At 40.3% G+C, this 21680-nt stretch overlaps 2 protein-coding genes across 11 annotated transcripts in view; both read right to left on the bottom strand.

Annotated features, from left to right (window-relative positions):
- Positions 1–6178, bottom strand: part of March8 (membrane associated ring-CH-type finger 8) — a 69078-nt gene extending 62900 nt beyond the window's left edge. For 2 of the 4 annotated variants that reach the window (XM_021165886.2, XM_021165885.2), the window contains exon 1: positions 5682–5968. The gene's annotated coding sequence lies outside the window, so the exon portion shown is untranslated. Of the gene's footprint in view, positions 1–5681 lie in introns of all 4 variants that reach the window. The other 2 variants (XM_021165883.2, XM_021165884.2) reach the window with 2 other exon arrangements.
- A 7473-nt stretch (positions 6179–13651) lies between these two features.
- Zfand4 (zinc finger AN1-type containing 4) overlaps positions 13652–21680 on the bottom strand; it is a 65424-nt gene continuing 57395 nt past the window's right edge. For 6 of the 7 annotated variants that reach the window (XM_021165735.2, XM_029478825.1, XM_029478824.1 and 3 more), the window contains 2 exons: positions 17421–17538; positions 13652–16027 (listed from right to left, as the gene is read on the bottom strand). In XM_021165735.2, the coding sequence (XP_021021394.1) occupies positions 15892–16027; positions 17421–17538 (254 nt within the window). In that variant the 3' untranslated portion in view covers positions 13652–15891. Of the gene's footprint in view, positions 16028–17420; positions 17539–21680 lie in introns of those variants that run through there. The other variant, XM_021165737.2, reaches the window with a different exon arrangement.

The following is a 21680-nucleotide window of genomic DNA, read 5'->3' as shown; positions in this document are numbered from 1 at the left end:
GGATCACTGTATGTAACATCATGGTGGATCACTGTATGTAAGCCCTGGAGAAACTGCTACTGTTCCACAGTCTCCCTTGGCCAGATATGGAGACTCCAACTCCCCACAGCCACACCAACCCTTTTTATATCTATCTTTTAAAAATGTTAGTAATTCTAGTAAGTGTGATGTGTTATTTCACTATAAATGGGGTGGGGATTGAACTCTTGGCCTTGTGATTTCGACCCAAGTTAGACTTCTGATTATATCCTAGATCTTCACTGTAATCTTTATTTGTGTTTCCCCCTTCAGCATTGTGTGTGTGTGTGTGTGTGTGTGTGTGTGTGTGTGTGTGTACCGGTCAGTTGTTTGTCTTATCTAAAGACATACCCATTTAAATCCTGTGCTTACTTTCTGGTAGAGCTTTCTCTTTATATTGTTAGGCTGGCATGCAAGTGGTAGAATCAGATAGTATAAAGTACTTACTAATGTCTTGCTGATGCGTAAGAAGAGTTCTTTAGGCACACCAACACTGAACCTTCATTAGATAACAGATTTTCAAATACTAAACACCAGTGAGCATACAGGCAGTAGAACAGGAACTCTCTAACACTGCTAATAGGAAAGTGAAACAGTCCAACTGCATGAAAACACAACTGAGCAATCAAGAGTCACTGGTGGTCCCTGGTACTGCTACATTCAACCAGCTTCAGCATCAGGCTACAATCTCACATCAGACATACAACCAAAAAAAAAAAAAAAAAATCCTACATGCTCAGGTACTCAGGCTGTAACACAAAAACACAAACAATATGAAAGGCCAAGACATTATGTCCTCACTCAGTACGTATGTGTGCGTGTGTATGTGTATGTATGTATATACACACATATATCTAAATATATGCATATATATACACATATACGTCTATAAATGGGATATATATGTCCATATATATCTATCTATAACTATCCAGATAGATAGATAGGTAGATAGATATAGATATATAGATATAGATAGAGATGGAGATAGAGATGGAGATATCCAGTGAGAATTACCTATATGGACTCCAGAACCAAACTTAAAAGAATAATCACAAACTTTATCAAACATTTCAAAGGAGTTTAAAAATGATGGGAGAGGGCAGTTCCACAAATTTAATAAGGATTCTAATATATGCCTGAGTGATAGCCAAGAAAACATAAATATATGACTGAATGAAATGACAATGACAATTCAGGATTTGAAAACTGGATTCAGTAAAGAGCTAAAAACACTGAGAGCATGAGCTGAAATGAAACTCAGTGGCATGACTGGAGAACTCAGGGGAGGGCCTGGGAAGTAGAATCAAAGAGAAGGGGGGTGGCCCGGACTTGAAGATGGAGAAGATTTGAACTACTCAAGCAAAAACTATGAAAAGTTAAAAAAAAAAAAAAAAAACAGATGAAAAGAACAGCTGGACACCTTGAAAAGTCATCTAATTATAGGCACAGATGAAAACAAAATTCCAGATCAACTACACAGACCAGATCTTCAACTAGATCACAAAACAAACGTCCCCAAATTGAGGAAAGACATACTCAAACCAAGTAGACATGACCAGAAAAGAAACTCCCCACCGCAGATTATAGTAAAAGTGTTTAATAGACATAACAAGAAGAGTGCACTGGGAGAAAGAAAGGGGGAGAAAGCATACATCAAACATAAAGGAAACCCATCAGAGTTAGAGTCTAATGGAAAGTTTCCAAAGCCACCAGAGCCTAAAGCAATGTTCTTCAAGTTCTAATAGACCATGGATGGCAACCTAGAATATTGTCCCCAACGAAACTAGCAGAGTTGAAGGACAAAGAAAAACTTTCCACTATACAAATAGGCTTAAAGAAATTACTTCCAAGATGAGAGAAATGGCCCAGCACTTTAGAATCGGATGCTCTTCCAGAAGACCATGGTTCAATTTCAGGCACTCACATGGTGATTCATACCTCTCTGTAACTATAATTACAATGGATCCAGTGCACTCTTCTGGGCTCTGCAGACACCAGGCACACACACAGTGCACATATATGCAGGCAGACACTTATACAAATGAAATAATAAATTCATTTCCAACAAACTAGTCCTAGAATATACTAAAAGCAATACTTAGGACTGAATAAATGAATAAGCACATCCAAAGGAATATAGAAAGAAAACAAATGAAGCTGTAGTACTAAAACACAAAATAGAACTAAGACATGAATAAAACAAATGAAAAACCCTCCTCAAAATGACAGTCATCAACAAACTGTCTTAATGGTGATTTAAAGAATTAAAGTAAGTTAAGTAATAACTTTAGGTATTAGTAACCCCAGTTCCCAATTGAAAGACGCAGGTTTGCTGAGTGAATTAAGAAACAAGATCCACCTATCTTCTGCCTACAAGAAACACATCTTAATTTCAAAGACAGGAGCCACCTTAAAGTGAAAGAATGGAAAAAATATATAAGCTGCTTAGTTTTTTGTCAACTTGACCCAAGTTAGGGTCATTTAGGAAGAGAACCTCTATTGAGAAAATATTTTCATCAGACTGGCCTGTGGACAAGTCTGTGGAGCATATTCTTAATTGATGATTGATGCAGGAAGCCCTAGCTCACCGTGGGCAGTGCCACCCCTGGGCAGATGGTCCTGGATGCTATAATAAAGCAGGCTGAGTAAGCCACAGGAAGCAAGCCAGTGATCAGCTTTTTTCTATGGCCTCTGCTTCAGTTCCTGCTTCCAGGTTCCTGCCTCAAGTTCCTGCCCTGACTCCTCTTCATGATAGACTTTAAGCCATAAGCTGAAAAGAATCCATTTTCTCCCGAAGTTTTGTTTTTGTTTTGTTTTGTTTTAGTCATAGAGCTATCATAGCAACAGAAAACAAACAAATACACCATTCCAAGCAAATGGGACCATGAAGCAAGCATCTCTACCCTGATAAGACAAAATAGACTTCAAATTAAAACTAAACAGAAGCCAACATCACCCTAACTGAAGAAAAAATAGAAGCAGTACATTAAAATCAAACTAAGATAGGCCTACCCACTAACCCTACTCCTTTTCAATATAGTGCTCAAAACACTAGCTAGAGCAATAAAACAAGAGAAGGAAATTAAAGGGGTACTAAGAGGAAAAGAAGTCAAATTACCCATTTGCAGAGGATACATGTGTGTGTGTGTGTTTGGTTTTGGTTTTCCAAGACAGGATTTTTCTGTGTAGCTCTGGCTGCCCTGGAACTCACTCTGTAGACTAGACTGGCCTCAAACTGAGATCCAACTGCCTCTACCTCCCATTGCTCAGATTAGAGGTATACACCACCACTACCTGGTTCAGTAGCTGTTCTGACACCGATAACAAACACTTAGAAAAGGAAGTTATGGACAAAATCCCATTATCCTCAAAGAAAATAAAATGTCTAGGAATAAACCTGACGAGGTGAAAGACCTCTACAGTAACAACTTCAAAACTTCAAAATTCAACTCTGAGGTTGAATGAGAAATACACTAAAAAAAAATGGAAAGATCTCCCATGCTCATATATTGGTAGAACTAATATTGTGAAAATGACCATTCTACCAAAGCAATTTACAGATTCAATGTAATCTCAATAAAAACCCCCTATGCTATTCTTTACAGAAATAGGAAGGAAACATATGAACCACAAAAGATCCTACAAAATAAAGCAATTCTGAGCAAAAAGAATGATATCAAAGGGATTGCCACTCCAGATTTCAAGATATATTACAGAGCTATCATAATACAACAGCATGATCTTGGCTCAAAAATAGACATGCAGATCAATAGTAAAAAAGAGAAGATCAACAAACATTCCTGGGAAAACGAGGACAATCCACAGGGAGAGGGAAGAGAAATAAATCACACAGGGCTAAGAGGCCATGTGCTTCAGAGGGAACTGTGGGAGCAGAGGGAGAAATGGAGAGAGAGGGGACATGAAGTCAATACAGTATTCACGTGGGACGTTACAAACAACGGGCTGTGGGCTGCAGACCAGTCACAGAGCAGTTGCCTGGTTTGTGTGAGAGCCTGTGTTCAATCCTCAGAAAGAAAAGTGAAGAAACAGAACATGGTAGAGGAAAAAGAGGGACGGAACTCCTGTGACAGAAGATGCCCTTCAAGTAGATGGCTCACCCAACAGTAAAGAGGGCTCTTTATCAGAAACTGGACAAAGGCCCTGCGCGCGCTACGCATCCCCCTACTACAGAACCACATCTGCGGCCCCCAACAGGGAAGCTTAACAAGAGAATCTATTCCATCCTGTCTGGGCCTTGAACTAATTTTCTCCTAATGCAAGTTTAAATGACATAGCCATGCTGGACTTAAAACTCACATTTAGCAACAAGAAGCAAGGAAAACTTGTCTTCAAATAAATGATAAATTTGTTTTTAGTTTAGGTACGTTCCACATATTTTGTGTTTACCTGAGATTCATATTTAATTGTGAATCGTGTGTTTCATCTGACAATCCTAGATGTAGGCCAAGACATGCAACACAATTTCCACACCCAGGGAAGAATCGAACAACCAAACCAAACACCGATAAACAGACAAAAGCCTCGTCTGCCTAAACTTAAAGAGAAGGTAAAGGAGGGAGTTGTCTTGGAAAAGATGATGTACCTCACCTGGGCGGCACAGACATTAGACTACTGACAGCCACTCCCCTCACAAAGGACAAACTTTTTAAAATGTGTTCTCTGCCTCTACCTTCCCACTACCAGGATCACTGTGCACCACCGTGCCCAGCGATTTTCCCTGTTAACATCAAAGTTCAGTACATCTCTTATCAATAAAGTCTCCAGAATCAAGAAGTTAGGAAAGTCCACATGGCTCTTTATTTTAACTTCCTCAGTAATTTCACACTTGGCATACCCTCATGCACTGCATCCAACAGGATATTTCGTTTGATTTTATTGAACATAGGGTCTCATACACTGAATCTCTCAAAAGGCAAAATTTTCTTGCTTCAGATTTTCAACATTTAGTTAAAAAAAAAAAGTGTCCACATCATTCCATGTATAGTTCATACATTCTTTTTCACAGCACGTGATTTGAGTATTCTAAATGAAGTATTCCACTCCCATTTTGAGTAACTAACCAAGCAAGTAGATGTGAAGTCTACTATATAAAAGCACGATTGCAGTCCCTCCTGGGGCTGATCAGAAATACTGGTGTTTTTTCCAAGAGATAAGTTATATACTTATCATTTCTCTAATTTCATAGCATATAATCAAACAAAATAAAGAAAAAAATAATGGGAAGGGCCATACTTCATACGTATCTTGAGACATCATCAAATTAACAAAAACATAAAACAAACGACAAAAAAAAAAAAACTCACTTCATAATAAATCTTGACAGCTGTATGACCACTGTGTGTCTTTACGTGGGGGAGACAAAGAAGCTGAAAAGGGCTGGCTTTCTTTCTTCCTTTGTTGGTTTTTTTTTTTCAAATGGGCTTTCAGAGAAGCTTGTTTTCTTTTTAAGGGAGGTTTAACTGCGTTAAAGACACGTGAGAAGAACGTGAGCCATTATAAGCCTCCCCTAATAAGTTCCCTATTAAAAAACTTGACTCAGATGAAGGAGAATCCAAGTGGATTCCAAAAAAAAAAAAAAAAAAAAAAAACATTTTTAAAGACGAGCAAATGGGCGGCGATTAAAATGCAAAGCAGCCTACCTACGCTTTGCCTCCAGCGCTTCTACTTGAGCAGCACCATCCAGACGCCACGTCAGGCACTCAGACACCAGGAATCCACACTTCCATCTCGGACGGACGCGGAGACTGAAGCAGAGGCAGGGAGGGAGGGCTGCCCGGTGCGCGCCCTCACAGCCCAGCCCGGGCAGGTCACAGCCCAGCCGGGGCAGGACTTCACCTGAGAGCGCCCGAGACTTTCGGCCGCCGGCCGATTGGGTGACCGGACCCCGCCCCGCAGCACGCGGCCTCTCCCCGGCCCGAGACCTCCGCGCACCCACCTGTCGCGGCCTCCCAGCGGCCACACCCCTGGTGGCCCGGAGCGCGCGGCCCCGCCACGCCGCACCTCGGCGCGAGCAGCTCAGGTGGGCCCGGAGCTCCACGCGCGGCCCGCTTCCTGCATGACCCGGGCCGGACGCAGCAGGGCCGCTGGGTCAGCGCGCAGCCTACACCACCCAGCGAGAGGACGCCGACTGACCGGTCACGTGACGCGCCGGTCACGTGCCCCGCCGCGCCTCGGGCTAAAAGCGTTGCTTTGACGACCTGGGGCGCTGGGAAGGCGGGGTGGCGGCGGCGGCGGCCGCCTGGTAGACTGGCGCTGGGTGAGGCTGTTGGTAGACTCCACCCGGCTTCACCTTCTCAGTGTAGAGAAAGGTAAACCTTCCGGTGCGCTAGCAAATGAAGTGGGAGCGAGAACTACGCGGTGAAACGTTTGTGTGTATGGACAAGCAGGGTTTTTCGTTGGTTTTTTTTTTTTTTCTCTCCCTAACCTAGAGAGATTCTGAGTGTATATGGTATGGATATGTAAATATGGTATTCATAATTTTTATGAGGATATTGCTGTCCATGTAGACAGATAAGTATTTGACTCTACTTTGTCTTCATTAAACTCATCCCTGATTATACCTGTACACTGGTGTTGTGACTTGTCCCCACCCCAGTACTGTTGGTTGGACCCAAAGATTCTCTCAGAAGCTATCATTCCTAGCTTTCACTGTTTCTTGCCATTCTAATTTCCCTAAGTCACATCTTACAGAAGGAGAGGTTTTGGCCACTGGCAGTTTTATTTATCCAATAATCTTTATTACACGGTACATTCAAGGTATTTTTTAATTCATGAGAGATTTGTAAGGCAATCCCTGCAGTACTCCACAATTTTCTATTGTCTAGAAGTAGGACTGTTGGTTTAGCTAATCAGGTTACTCAGCATACTCAAATATGCTGGTCAGTTTGCATACTTTGCTGTTTAGAGAGCAAACTGTCAGGAGACAAAACATCTGGATCCATGCAGCAAAGCAAAAATGGGTCCGTTCCTATAGATCACCTTGAAAGCAACATTCATCTAGAAGATGGAATGGTGAATTTTTTTTTCGTGCAGATTTTTGCAGTGGGAAGCAGCAGCTACAGCCTGAGAGAATCTTCCTGCCCTGGTGGCAGGCTTTCCTATAAGGCAGGACTAAACTTCCATTAGTGTCATACATGGGCAAGAAGAGTCAGTTAAGTGATTTGGGGGTGTGGGAGCCTGCCATCCTACTGTAGGAAGTGACAAAGACTTCCAAGTGCTAGAAGTGTCTGAGTAGTTGTGGAGCTGGAAAGATTTAGGCAAAGCTAGAGTCTCCTAACACAAGGATTCCCTACCCAAGAGATTTCTGAAGCCTCTCTTCATCTAAAACAAAGCTCAGAGTCCTGAGAGACCAACATCTTGCATCTGTCCAAACAAGGAAACAAACAGGAAGTGGGAAGAAACCTCTATACTTAGAAGGTAAAGCTGCTAAAATAAAGAAAAAAAGAAATTGCTTCGAGGTGACCATTTGCTCAGTCCAAGAAGCCTTGTGGCCTTTGGTAAAATCCTCCTGTCTGTGCTAAAGCGGACTTTCCCCTCCTAGATTGTAGATTATGGGATGACAAGTGAGGCATGAGCCAGGGGACCAATGTTACCCTAGAACTAGTCACACTCAACTCTTCAAATGGTTAAGCACAGATTTATCAGTTATGGGTTCCTTTCAAACAAAAGATGCTGTTACAGTCTATGTTAGTGTGCACGTGTAATTTCTGCCCCAGGAGGTTTTCAAGAGATCAGGAATTCAAGGTCAAGCCTAGACTACATAGTTGACCTTAAAAAAAAAAAGTGACAAAATATACTGCTGGTGTCTATGATCATAATGGCATTGAACAAGGTGAATTTGAAGTGTGAGGAATAACAGAAACAAATTAAGAGATGTATAGCTATATCTTAACTATGCTGTTGAAAAGCAACCCTTGAATCCGCACTTCCTGATTTTAAGTCTTGGACAGCTTTCCACAAGAACACCTGGGATAGCTTGTGAAAAAGGTTTCTTGTGGCTCGTGACTCCAGAGTCCAGTCCTAAATGACCTGACACTTCTCCTTCTTTGTAAAGACTCATTCTTCTAGAATGAGGTGTTTAGACAACTCTAGAATGGTAAAAAATCCAAAAGTGGGCATAGAGGAACATGCCTGTGGCCCCATCTATACCAAAGGCTGAGTGAGGCTGGACATCACTGAGTTGAATCAAGTCCTGAAGCTAGCCTGAACAACAGAACAAGACTCTGTATCCATCTATCTATCATATATATGTGTGTGTGTGTTTATGTGTAATATATACATATACATATGACCAACTAAAATCTTAAAACAATTTGTTGAAATCATTGACAGTGAGCTAGGGCGGACCTTAGGAGGTTGATGGATGCATGAGAATTTTTGAGTCTCTCTTTCATTGTTTTATAGACAGACGTGATGCTGGTTGTTTGAGAAGACAGTGTCACACAATTGACTCTTTGGATCTTCTTTGGTTGCAATTATGCAATTAACCCAGGGTTGTGCTATGGTCCAGCCACTGATGAGCAACAAGGCCCTGAGGACTTAGGTATCTAGATGAAGTACATTTACGTACACAGGCAACTCTCCAGCTTCTCTTCTGCAACCCCAACAATTCATGAGCATTGGGAAGCTATATTAGGTAGACAGCCTGAGGCCAAGCTACTTTATTGGGCAGCTACCCAACTGCTCAGCTTGCTGGGTTTTATGAGTAAGAAATAAACCCTGTTGCATCAAACCACTCACTTTTCAGAGATTAATTTGAAACCACAGCATAATATGGTATCTGTTAAAGTCTGAATTCTATCCTCTAAATTCATGATGTTGAAGTTCTCTAACCCTTAATGCCTCTTAGTAAGAATTTCATTCGAGTTTTAACTCAATGATGTCTTCTCGCACCGATTCGAGGTTTGTCCTTAGAGCACAATCGTTTGACTAGTGTCCTGACATGTCTTCATTATGGAAGTGAGAGGTCAAACCTACTCCATCTTGGGACCAGCCTCCATCTTAAGAAAAACTTGATCTTTAGCTGAACCCAAGCTACATCCAAGTACCAGGAAAAACCTCAAAGCTTGTCCTTGACCCAAACCACAGAGTCACTCCCTAGCTACTTCCTAGCAACAGTCAAAGATTAGACTGATTGTCTCAGATGTACTTTCAGACCCTTTGTGATTGTTAATGGTTTTGCTCCAGAGCACTCACATGTCAGCTTACAATAGTCATACAATCAGGTACTTGCAGGATGAAACCCCTGCTATTTCCTATAAAGCCTTGTCCTGCTGAGAGCTGGGAAGTTGTGCCAGAAACCAAGATCTGGGCATGAGGCATCCTAGCAAACTCCAGAGTACCATGTCTTCTAGGCCTTCTCAGAGAAACTACAACGAGACAGTCACATAATGAAATGTTATTAAAAATAAGAAGGGCTGGAGAGATGGCTCAGCGGTTAAGAGCACTGACTGCTCTTCCAGAAGTCATGAGTTCGATTCCCAGCAACCACATGGTGGCTAACAACCATCTGTAATAGAATCTGATGCCTTCTTCTGGTGTGTCTGAAAACAGCTACAGTGTACTCATATAAATGTAATAAATAAATCTTTAAAAAAATAGATAAAAAATTAAAAAAAAAGAAATAGACTAAAAGTAAAAGACACATTGCTTTCAAGTATTTTAAATGGTTTTTAGTTTAGCATCTCATTTTTAAACTCAAAATTTAAGATGAAGGTGGCTATATCACAAGACCTAATCACACTCACTATTTTAGCAACAGCACAAGAACAATGTATCCTCAATTCACTAAGATTTGTAAGCATAAATTAAATGTCTGATTCTGCCTTGTTTAATCATTCACTAACATCGTTAGCACACACTCATGGCCTTGCCATTTTAAGTGCTAATCCTAGTCATGACAATTGACTATATATTATTGTTATGTGATTTGATGTCTTAAGTATTGACATCTGTCTTCTAGATTTCCTTAAAATGACAGCCTGCCAATCTCCAAGCAAGATCATATCCCCTGTACTGGCTGGGTTTGTGTGTCAACAAGCTGGAGTTATCACAGAAAAAAGCAGCCTCCCCTGTGGAAATGTGTCCATGAGATCCAGCTGTAAGGCATTTTCTCAATTAGTGATCAAGGGTAGGAGGGCCCATTGTGAGTGGTGCCATTCCTGGGCTGTTAGTCCTGGATTCTACAGGAAAACACACTGAGCAAGCCAGGGGAAGCAAGCCAGTAACATTCCTCCGTGGGCTTTGCTCCTGCTTCCTGACCTGCTTGAGTTCCAGTCCAGACTTCCGTGGTGATGAACAGCAGTATGGAAGTGTAAGCTGAATAAACCCTTTCCTCCACAACCTGCTTCTTGGTCATGATGTTTGTGCAGGAATAGAAACCCTGACTAAGACATCCCCTTAGTCCAGTCAGGCTAAGACTCTTTTGATGTGAGTAGATATGCTCATCATCCATAGTAAGTCTAAAGGAACTTTGACAGGTGGAGCCTCCACCTTCGGAGGCACTTAAGGTTCAGAAGGGAAATCGGGAAGACTAGGAAGATATGGACGTATGGAGACGATAGACAGGACCTCCTCACCCATGATACAAGTGAAGCTTCTTGCTTGAGATTTTCATCTCAATGGCTACTTAGGGTCTTCCTTCCTTCTCAGCTACAACTCTCCATTTTTCTAGGAGTCTCATCAGAGACCCCATTTACAGTAACTCAGCTTCAGGAACAGACTTGTTTCTATAATTTTTTAAACAACCATTTTTAAAGTGGCTATCAATTTTCTCTAGAATGACTATTCTACAATCTAAGAAAATAACCCCAAAATATACACAGTACAGAAATCCTATTGACATTACCTGCATATCTCCAAATAAGCACATATACACTATCATCCAAGGGACAGAATGAGAAATACTAAAAGACTATGGTACTTCTGGGATATCACAATGTAGCCACTTGACTATAAAAACCTTTATTTAAAAAAAATTATTGGATATTTTCTTTATTTACATTTCAAATGTTATCCCCATTTGTTCCCCCTCAAAAAAAAAAAACTATCCCATACACCCTTCCCCGGCTTCTGTGAGGGTGCTCCCCCACCCACCCACCTACTCCTGCCTCCCTGCCCTGGAATTCCCTTACACAAGGGCATTGAGCCTTCACACAACCAAGGGCCTCTCCTCCCATTGATGCCAGACAAGGCCATCCTCTGCTACATATGTGGCTGGAGCCATGGGTCCCCTCATGTGTACTCTTTGGTTGGTGGTTTAGTCCCTGGGAGCTCTGGGGGGGGGGGNCCTGGTTGGTTGATTTTGTTGTTCTTCCTATGGGGTTGCAAATCCCTTCAGGTTCTTCAGTCCTTTCTCTAACTCCTCCATTAGGGACCCTGTGCTCAGTCCAATGATTGGCTGCAAGCATAGGCCACTGTACTTGTGAGGCACTGGCAAAGCCTCTCAGGAGAGCTATATCAGGCTCCTGTCTGGGTTTTGTGACTGTGTATGGGATGAATACAAAGGTTATCTCTTGCACAGTCAGATCTAATAGATTTGCCTTGCTAGGCTGGGACTTACTTTAGGCACTCTCGTCCCTCACTGCTTTTCCCTTCTGCAGGAGTTATGTCAATCCTACGACTGACCATTGTTGGATTGTGGAAGCATAACATTTTTTGATCTCACAGGTTTCCAGCTGGTGAAGAGATTTTGCTTCAGGTTGAATCAGACTCAGTCTTACCTACACCTGCTATAGATGGCATTTAAGATAGAATGGACTATCAGGTCTCATGAAACAAATTGAGAGTGTGGGACTGTGGGGCAAAAAAATAATTTTCCATTTACATTTGCACATAACAATATGAATTTGTGGGGACAATAGTGGAGTATTGTGGAATGAATTCACACCTCTGACCAAAATTCACATTGATGCCTTAAGCCCCAATGTGCTTTCCTTAAGTATAAGTACATAATTGTGATTGTTAGGTCATAGCAGGGGCCTACACTTTGCTTGGAGTAGTCTAGTATCTTCATTAGAAGAGATACAGCAGAGTTCTCATTCCTGGTTCCTTCCTGTGTGACTTTACCTCAATTTTGTACACACACATGAATGTTATGTGAGGCTATAACAAGAACACAGCCCACATGCAAGCTAGAAACCTCCACAAATGGATCCTGTTAGACCTACACATAGCACTTCCGGGTGCCGGAAACTGTCCTGACACAATTGCCACTCAAGCTGCCTAGTCTGTGGTATTTTATTCTGACAACCTGAGAAGACCACTAGGCTGAAAAACAGTGGGGGTACGGAGTTAGTGTGTCATCTCACAGTCTTCACCAGTGACAGTACACAAAATGTCAGACTATCTACATGTTGATGATTATTATATATATTGATGGTGACTGCCAGAAAAAGAGGTTAACAGAAAAAAATCAAATCTTTGATGAAAATTTGACTTTTCTAATTTTAAAAAAATATATAGCTTTTAAAATTTTAAACATATTTATATGAATATATAGATTTTAAATATATATTACTTTCAGTAGAAATTGAAAACATTTAACAGCATCAAAGGGAAGCTAAGACACCTTTATCTCCTTAGTCATTCAGATATTTTCACTCAGCTTTTTAAAATTCTAAATCAGCTTATTTCGCTTCTTAAATTTAGAATAGTTTGTAGTTTTATTTTGAAATCAATTATTTTAAAGTATATATCCATCCATAAACATCCTAAAACCATCTCATGCTTAGCAGTGTACAGAAGCCACACTTTAAAAAGTACTTCAAGATACAAAATCCGATTTATCATGATGGGTTAAGACCATTTTATTGCTAAGAGAAAATTCCTGTCTCGATTTTACAATTAAATCACTTCAGAAGTACTAATATCAAGCATAGAAACATTTTTTCCAATGTCTGACTAAATTGCACTAAAAAATTCTGGGTTTTGTTTTGTTTTGTTGTTGTTATTGTTAATATTCAGATTCTTTGAGCCAAGTTGGCCTCTATGTAAGCCAAGGATGCTGGAAACTTCTGACCCTCCAGTCTCTGCTTCTCCATGGATTCCAATCCAAATGTGGGATCACAGATCACAGGTGTGCAGCCCCACACCCAGTCCTGTGGCTTTGTATGTTAGGTAAGCTCTCTACCAACTGAGCTACGTCCCTAGGCCCCCAAAGTGACGTGAAATATCCTACATAGTTGAAAGTTTAAAATACTGCCAAGTTAAGGGAGGAGATCCATTGTAAGTCTGAGGCCAGCCAAGGCCACCCTGAGCTACAGAGCAAGAACCCACCTGAAAACAACAACAGAAAGTTAAGAATACACGCGTTCAGTGCTGTGTAACCAAATATGTGCTGCTTTTACAAATCAAAAACTGGGTATGAAATGCACTGAGATTTAAAATCATTTTATAAGTCACACAGGTTGTGCAATGTGGCAGCCCCTTTATTCAAAGCTGTTACCCAGGGCTGTGTTCAGGGCACACTCCTCATCACTGAAAGGAAGACAGATCTGAAGTCTCTGAAATCCCTTGCAATAATGATAAAAAAAATTTTTAAGTGTTTCATTTCTGGTCTACAGAGTGCGTTCTAAGACAACCAGGGCTACACTAGAAACCCTGTCTCAGAAAAAACAAAAACAAAAAACAAAGAAAAAAACCCCAAAGTGTTTCATTTCTAAATGACTCAAAAACTACAAAGTAACTCTCACCTGTGGGCTGGGGTGTGGCTTGGTGGCAGGGTGCTTGCTTAGGCTATGGTCTCATCCCCAGTATCAGACAAAAACTTGATGCAACTTTGACCAAAATCATTCATAGAACTGAAGACTTAAGACTTATTCCGACTAATAATTATGAGTTAAAAGTATGCAAAACATGGCAAAAACCTGCCTCAAGTCAATATTGTGGAGAATGATAGATACCTAACTGCTCAGGGATGGGCAGGTCTAAGGCTTTCTCAGAGGCACCAGTGAAAAGGCAGTGTCTTTGCCCAAGTAGACTTGGCAAGGGCTGGGCTGGGGCTGGGGCCAGGGCCTCAGAGGAGTTAAAGGATTTGGTCCCTAGAAACTTGGCTTTTTCCCCTAAAGAGCCTGGAGTAATCAGTCCTAAGGCCACTATGTGCTCTGTTGTGATGAACTTGAAAAAGCCTGTGTTCCCTTTTGTACAACATTGCTGGACTTTCTTCATGATAACTTCATTCCATTATTTGATAGTTTCTGTTAACTCTGTCCTATTTCTGCTGTGGAAATAGAATATAAGATGCTATACTTCTTAAGCTTGCTAGGCATAAGATCTCCAAACACCAGTGTCCCTATTTCTTCTCATCTCCTACCTGTCTCACTGAGGACCCTGTCACTGAAGAATGACCTGTTGGTGCAGGTCACTTAACATCCTGCTCTGGCCTCGTGTATCCTTCAAATGCACTCATGTGCCACATATACAAAGCATGTCTTCAGCAGAGTGTTAACTCCAGCCTATAATCCTAGCACAAGAGAGACTGAGGCTTAAAGGCTGCTGCGAATTCAAAGGCTTGCCTGGGCTACACAGTGAGTCAAAGGCAGGCTTGGCTACAGTCTTGAGAGCCTATCTCAAAAAACAAAAAACAAAGCAAACCAACAAACAAAAGCATACCCTCCATCTTTAATCCTCTATTACCATTCTCTTTAACTAATCTACTTTACTATAGGTCTGATGGCATGTCTGTCCATCACCATTCAATCTCCTATATGAAGTGAGAGAGGAGTATCAAGAGTTCTCCTGGCAACCCTCAGAGGAGTGAGTGGTCTATGACGCACCAAAATGGCCTTTGGGAGCCCCTGTGGGAAACAAGGGTACAGCCCCTAACTTGGCCGCCTGACAGCTGTTGCCTCACATTCAACATTAGCTTCAATGGCCCTCCAAAGTCCTGAATAGAAAATTCATTATACCTAAGAACAAAGTCATCAGACCTTAAAATAGTACCTTTATACTGCCAGTCATTTCCCCCAAGTATAATAAATCACTTATTTAAGTACTTTATAAAAGAAAATGTATTGTAAATAATCAAATAAAGTCATAGTGAAGTTGAATATTTATTTGAATTTCCCCTGTAAAAGCACTCAATATGTAAGAAAAATAAACCAAGTTTGTGAGACTTTTAAAAATATATATATAGCCATTTTTGAAAGTGAAAAGTTGGATTCTTTTTTCAATGGCAACAAGTAAGATACTGTTATTTTAAAACTACCATTTAAAAAGTAGTATTTTTTTAAATGTATACTATATTAACATGATGTGTTCTACAGAATGGATACATATATGAATGCCAATCTGAATATGGAAGAAATATATGTGTTAAAAATCACATGTTTAAAAAAACCAAATGTTCTTTTAAAAAGAACTTGCCAGTAACCTCCATAAACTTTCACATGCGGGATTTATTCTTTAAAAAATATCCCATTTATCCCATCCCCCCAAGAAAAGAAAGAAAAAGGGCAAATGTGCTCAGTTTGAACAGAGCCATACGGAACCACTCACTGCTGTACAACATGGAAGCCTAGTTATGTGGCCAATAGCAACTTCCTAAAGTGCATCTTTTGAAGATTTGTCTAATAATTCCAATCTCAAATGTAAAATACTTAACACAGACATGCAATAACAAAACTAAATCATTATAGTGTAAAGTTTTTAAAACTACTTTTAAAACTTTTGATTCACCAAAGAATAAAGACATCAATACAGTAGGCATTTTCAGTCTCCAACAGTGCACACTATGTGCGCTTGTTATTTGGCAAATCTTTTGGAGTCGAACAAAAATAATGCAGTCTAAACAATATTTCTCTGTCAAATATAATCGATTCCTCAGGCAAAGCAGTAAAGCGCAGAGAAGAATTAGATTTTGGGAAGTTTTGGTGCGTTGACCACAGGGTTGGCCTCCTCTAAGTATCTCCTCCCTGCACTTTTGTAGTCGTAAGTGCAGCCGTGAGCTTCTGCGTAACGGTGAGATGCACAGAAGTTGTTTCCACACCTAAAGCACAAAGAAACTTTATGTGAATACTCACATTTCCGCGGAGGGCTCATCTCTTTAGCTTGACTTAAAGTGGACCAACAAAGCCCTCTGGATCTCCTTAGCAAATTCAGTACCAACAGTTCCCCGCTTCCACGCAGCAGTATAAAGCCCCCCAAAAGAATACGATAACTTGTTCATGAATGACAGCTACACATCTTATTGAAGTTAAAGAAAAAAAAAAAAAAAAAGCCAGGCGGTGGCGGCACACACCTTTAATCCCAGCACTTGGGAGGCAGAGGCAGGTGGATTTATGAGTTTGAGGCCAGTCTGGACTACAAAGTGAGTTCCAGGACAGCCAGGGCTATACAGAGAAACCCTGTCTCAAAAAACAAAAAAAAGCAAAAAAACCCAAAAAAAAACAAAAAAAGAAAGAAAGAAAGAAAAGAAAAGAAAAGAAAAGAAAAGCTAGTAAACATGTCTCTTGTGTTAGAAAATTTGAATTCTAAGAAATTAAGTCTAGAGAGGAAAATTAGGTGATACAGAAATTAGCTATTTAAGGCTGGGTGGGCATGGTTTGTGCTTTTAATCCCAGCAGGAGGCAGAGGCAGAACTTTGTGAATTCAAGGCCAGTCCAGTGTACATAGCAAGATCCAGGCCAGCTAGGGCAAATCACGAGACTCTGCCTCAAAACAAAAAACAAACAAACAAAACCTATAAACCAACAAAAAGCTATGCCATAAGAGAACTTAAAACACATGACCAGCAACAAAATAAGTTATTTTATGTGAACAGAATACAGGCCATAATTCTTTTCAATCTTTGTCCTCACACAAATGGAAGATATCAATGTTAATGAAAGACATACTTACAAAAGGAAATAATATGTGTGTGTGTGTATACATATGTTTTTGAAATAACTGTACCAAATGTTAAAATATATAGCAAACTAAACACCAATTGGGTTCAGTTTTGTTCAGTTTACAAAAGAAGGTGAGGGCTCTTCCAAGCACTATTACAACAAATCAAGTGGCCTCCATGTCCTAGTTCAGTGACTGTGGAGTGTCTACGTAGTTCAGTGACTGTGGAGTGTCTACGTAGTTCAGTGACTGTGGAGTGTCTACGTAGTTCAGTGACTGNGAGTGTCTACGTAGTTCAGTGACTGTGGAGTGTCTACGTAGTTCAGTGACTGTGGAGTGTCTACGTAGTTCAGTGACTGTGGAGTGTCTACGTAGGCTTTCTGGAAACTGAAGAGTTATCCATCTCTCTCTGGCCAATTAGGAATTCATGTGAGGGCTGCTATTAGAACATCATCTGGATGTTATAAAAAGCCTTTAAACGTGCTTTATTCTGTCTTATACCATGCTGAGTCCCCACAGAGAAAGCCTCTTGGCTTCTCCAGCTGGCCACCTGCCTGCATTCAAAGCTAGTGGCCAGTCCTGTTTTCTTTCCACAAAGAAAACAATGTTTCATTATTTTCTTCTTTGTTTGAAGAGGGGCTTTCACAGGTGGAAGGTGGTGGATGCTCTCTCCTGTTTAGAGAAAGAACACCTTATTAGTACAAACATAAAAACTGTACTTTTGAGCAGCTGCCAAGTATAACATTCCAGTCTTAGTATCAATCTATACAAATTTAATTTGTAATATTTTATATCTAAAATAATTTAAGAAATGAAGTGGCAGCAGATGTTTTTGTATATCATGTTTCTATTAACTAAAACCTGGATTTTTAAACACAGAATTATACACTTTTTGAACAAACCAATACCACTGTGATAACACCTAAGCGTAATTGACTTAAATACAGGCCAGCAAACATTAAGGAGAATTATGAAAATCCTATGTGAGGAACCCTCTTGAAGCAATATAATCATCCTGTGTGTAAATATGAAGACACACCAAAATATCATGAAATTCATCTTCTACACAACCGAGAGTAAATTTCACTACAAATAAACAAGCCATTTACTTTTTCAAAACGTTGATTACTTTTAAAATAACAGAGTAAAGGCCTTAGCGTGTAAAGGCAGCCTGACTTCAGTAACTAAGACCGAGGTGGTAGAAAGAAAAAACTAATTCCACAGCTCACTGACTTCCACCATGGCATATATAGGCCTGCCCTTATTCCTCAAAGACAAAAAAGACAAAGATGGCCTGGCCCCACTCTTCATGGGAGAGGTCCCTGTTGAGAGGGAAGTTGGCAGTAAGAGGGGATAGATATAGTAGTATTTAATTGTATCCAAGCATAAAACCCTCAATAATAAAGAAAAAAGATCTTCAAAAGAGATACTAAAGCAATGTTTTTAAGTGCTTTAAATGCAAATTCCATTTACAGATGTTAGAAAGCCTCTGAACAATTTCTTTTCTTTTTGTTGTTTTGTTTGTTTGTTTGTTTGTTGAGACAGGATTTCTCTACATAGTCCTGGCTATTTTGGAATGTACTGTGTAGACCAGGCTGGCCTCAAACTTAGAGATCTGCCTGCCTCTGCTTCTCAAGTGCTAGGATTAAAGGTGTGTGCTACCATGCTTAGCTGTCTCCGAACATTTTGAATGTGTTATTATTATTTAAAATATATTAATAACAGTGAGTGGATATATCTAGCTTAATTCCATAGTACTAGCTTTCCAAATATATTTACTAAATTCTATACCATTGTAACATTTAACATTTTGGTTTAAAAACAGGAGCATATAATGAAAGAAGTACATCATTAATTGCCAAGTTATATAGTTTTAATATGCATCAAATGTTAATAAACTCTAAGTCTTAAGCAGAGAGTCTCAGAGCTGCTGTTCATAGCTGTTAAACAGAGCAATCCGAGAGCACAGAAATGTTTGGTAGTATTCAAAGGCCAAAGTAGAAAAACAGCAAGAACAAGAACAAGGTCTGGGCAGGGCAGGGAGGACTGGGCAGGGCAGGGCACTGTCCGCGGTGCATAGTCTACATCACTGCAAAGGACGTGGGAGCTAATACTGCTTTGTAATTAAAGCTTTCTGAATTCTTTATGGGTCCATATTTTGGATTTTTCAATTGGTGGATGTTTTTACCTTTTCTTTTTTGGAAGCACAGACTGGGTGGCTGTAAGCCTAGCAAAATAAATCTGCTTTATTACCTATCTAAAAGGCACTCCTAGGTTTTACATGAAGCTAGACACACAAAATTATCAGCCAACTGAATGACCTATGATCTAGTTCATGAAAGCTGATCCCTCAAGTGCCAGAACGCCAGGGCCAAGAAGTGGGAGTGTGTGGGGGGAGGGTAGTGGGGGGGGTATGGGGGACTTTTGGGATAGCATTGGAAATGTAAATGAAGAAAATACCTAATTAAAAAAAAAGATTCAGCCTTTATTCAGAAATAAAGATTAGTCTCAGTGGAAAAAAAAAAGAAATACCAAAACCATTCCACTATGCTAATAAAATCTCTACTTCTTAAAAAAAACAGGGAGGGAATTGCTTATTGGTAGAGCACATGCTAAGCCTTCATATGACCCCCATATTCAATCTCCAGCTCTCAAATAAATAGATGAAGAGGCTCTTATAAAGAACATGGAGATCTATTGCAGAATGACAAATGGGAGTTTGCTGACTAAGCGACTGGCTTTGAATTTCAGCTTAGTATTGTATATTCCTTCCTAACTGACTTGGTTCAGTACAGTCACAGGATCATCCTTTCCTTTCAGAATGCATAGCTCAGTGGTTTTCAGCTTTTTTCATTCAAGTGCTTCCATGAATATTCTCAGACAAAACACAGTTGTGACAAATAAGAGGCACAAAACAAGAATGGCAGTTATCTTCTGTGAGAAGTCTCTGTGGATGCTTCTGGTCACTGATTGACAAAGTATGCATTAGTCATCTACTGCATGCTAGGAGCCATTACTACTATGAGCCATTCTGGGATTCTTTTCATTGGTATTGAAAGCTAACTTTCCAGAGTCATTTCCTGGACATTTATCACTTTAAGCATTCCCCTGGATAAAACAGCATCCATAATTCCCTCTTGTAGTAAAATGCTACTTGTCCTGTAAGACATTATCCACTGACTACCCTTCTCTAGACTCTCATCCATGTGTCAGACACAGTGAGGTAACACTCCAGTGCTGAGCTACCTTTCCCAACAGAATGAAAAGTATTCGGAATAGCTAACTCTTTTCATGTTTCCTAGCTAATATTTGATCTAATGCAATAATAATCACTCACCCAACAGGAATCCAAAGGCTGCTAAATTAATGTTACAAATTCGAGCTTGATAGCCAGCTGTCGAAAGCTGATGGCTAGAACTAACACAATGGGTAAAATCTCTAAGGGAAGCCTGATGGTGAAGAGAATACACGAAAGAACTTATAATTTACTTTAAAGATACACGGATCTTTCTGGGTACCCAGGATGACAGCATTGTTATTCTGAGAGGAAACAGCAGCAGATGTCATAGGTTCTACTTTGAGGAATCATGGGATGTTGGCAGCTCTTGATGCCTTAAACACAAATTAGATCACCAACAAAAATGTCATATGCGGACAGAAAGGATTGTTACAAACAGTATAGAAGGAACAGATTTCTAATAAAGGGGTTGGGGTACAGCTTGACTTTGATTCCCCACCAACACAAAATAAACAAAACCCTAGCCAAGAAGAAAAAAGCAAATAAAAACAAAAAAAGATCTATAATAATGTACTGCTCCATAATTAAAGAAGAGAGACCTGGGATATAATATGGTGGTAAACCATGTGCTTAGCAGAAACAAGGTCCTGAGTTTGGTCACAGCACCATGCAGCGAGTAAAAGGGGGTTGGGGGGGGGGCTAGTGAAAGAAAAAACCCTGCTGGGTATGAGCTCAGCAGCACTATCAGAAGAGCAGCATTCGATGGAAGGACAATGGTGCTGGGAGCATAGGCAGTAGGCAGGGATGACAGCAGCCAACTCCACAGAGGCTGATGGTGCAGGCACAGGATCTGAGTGTGTGTCAGGGGAAATAACACTTCTAACAGTAAAAGAGGATTCATGATAGTAACCACAACAGAGTCCTGCTGTCATGCACACAAACATTTAGAGTCCTGCTGTCATGCATACAAACATTTAGACCAATGGACTAGAAAAGCATAGATCAGAAAGACAGCTTTACTTCATATATATGGTCAAACAATTTTCAAGAGGTTTGCCAAGACGATTCAATGGTCTTTTCAACAAGTGAAGGTTATAACAACTGCAAAAGAGTAAAATTGATACTCTATGAGTGAGTCTGTCCACACCACAGCCACCCAGCTCTGCTTGCATTGTGTACTCTCCTGTAGCCCTGGATACCAGGTATTAGCCCCACCCAGTCAAACCCTCCTGCCAGCCATCCACCCATCAGGCCACCCTGCAACCTCATGGCATCCTCCACCCTAATCAGTTAGGACATCAAGAGGATTATAAATAAATATCAGAATGAAGACTATGAAAACACCCCTGATTGAGGTAATAAAGATAATTCAAAACATGAAAATAGGCTTTAATAAAAAGAGCATCTCTGAAGAAAAGTCAAGCTGAAATAAAAATCCAAACAAAAAACTTGGAAAATAAAACAAAATAATCATAGGAAAGCCTTATCAATAGGTTAGGCCAAGTGAAATATAGAGAATATCAGATGTTGAAGACATCTGAGTAGAGGAGATAGATCATCCAGTCAAAAAAAAAAA

The sequence above is a fragment of the Mus caroli genome, chromosome 6, assembly GCF_900094665.2.
Source record: "Mus caroli chromosome 6, CAROLI_EIJ_v1.1, whole genome shotgun sequence".
NCBI lineage: Eukaryota > Metazoa > Chordata > Mammalia > Rodentia > Muridae > Mus > Mus caroli.
Note: the sequence above shows the minus strand (reverse complement) of the source record. Positions and strands in the feature narration are given on the sequence as shown.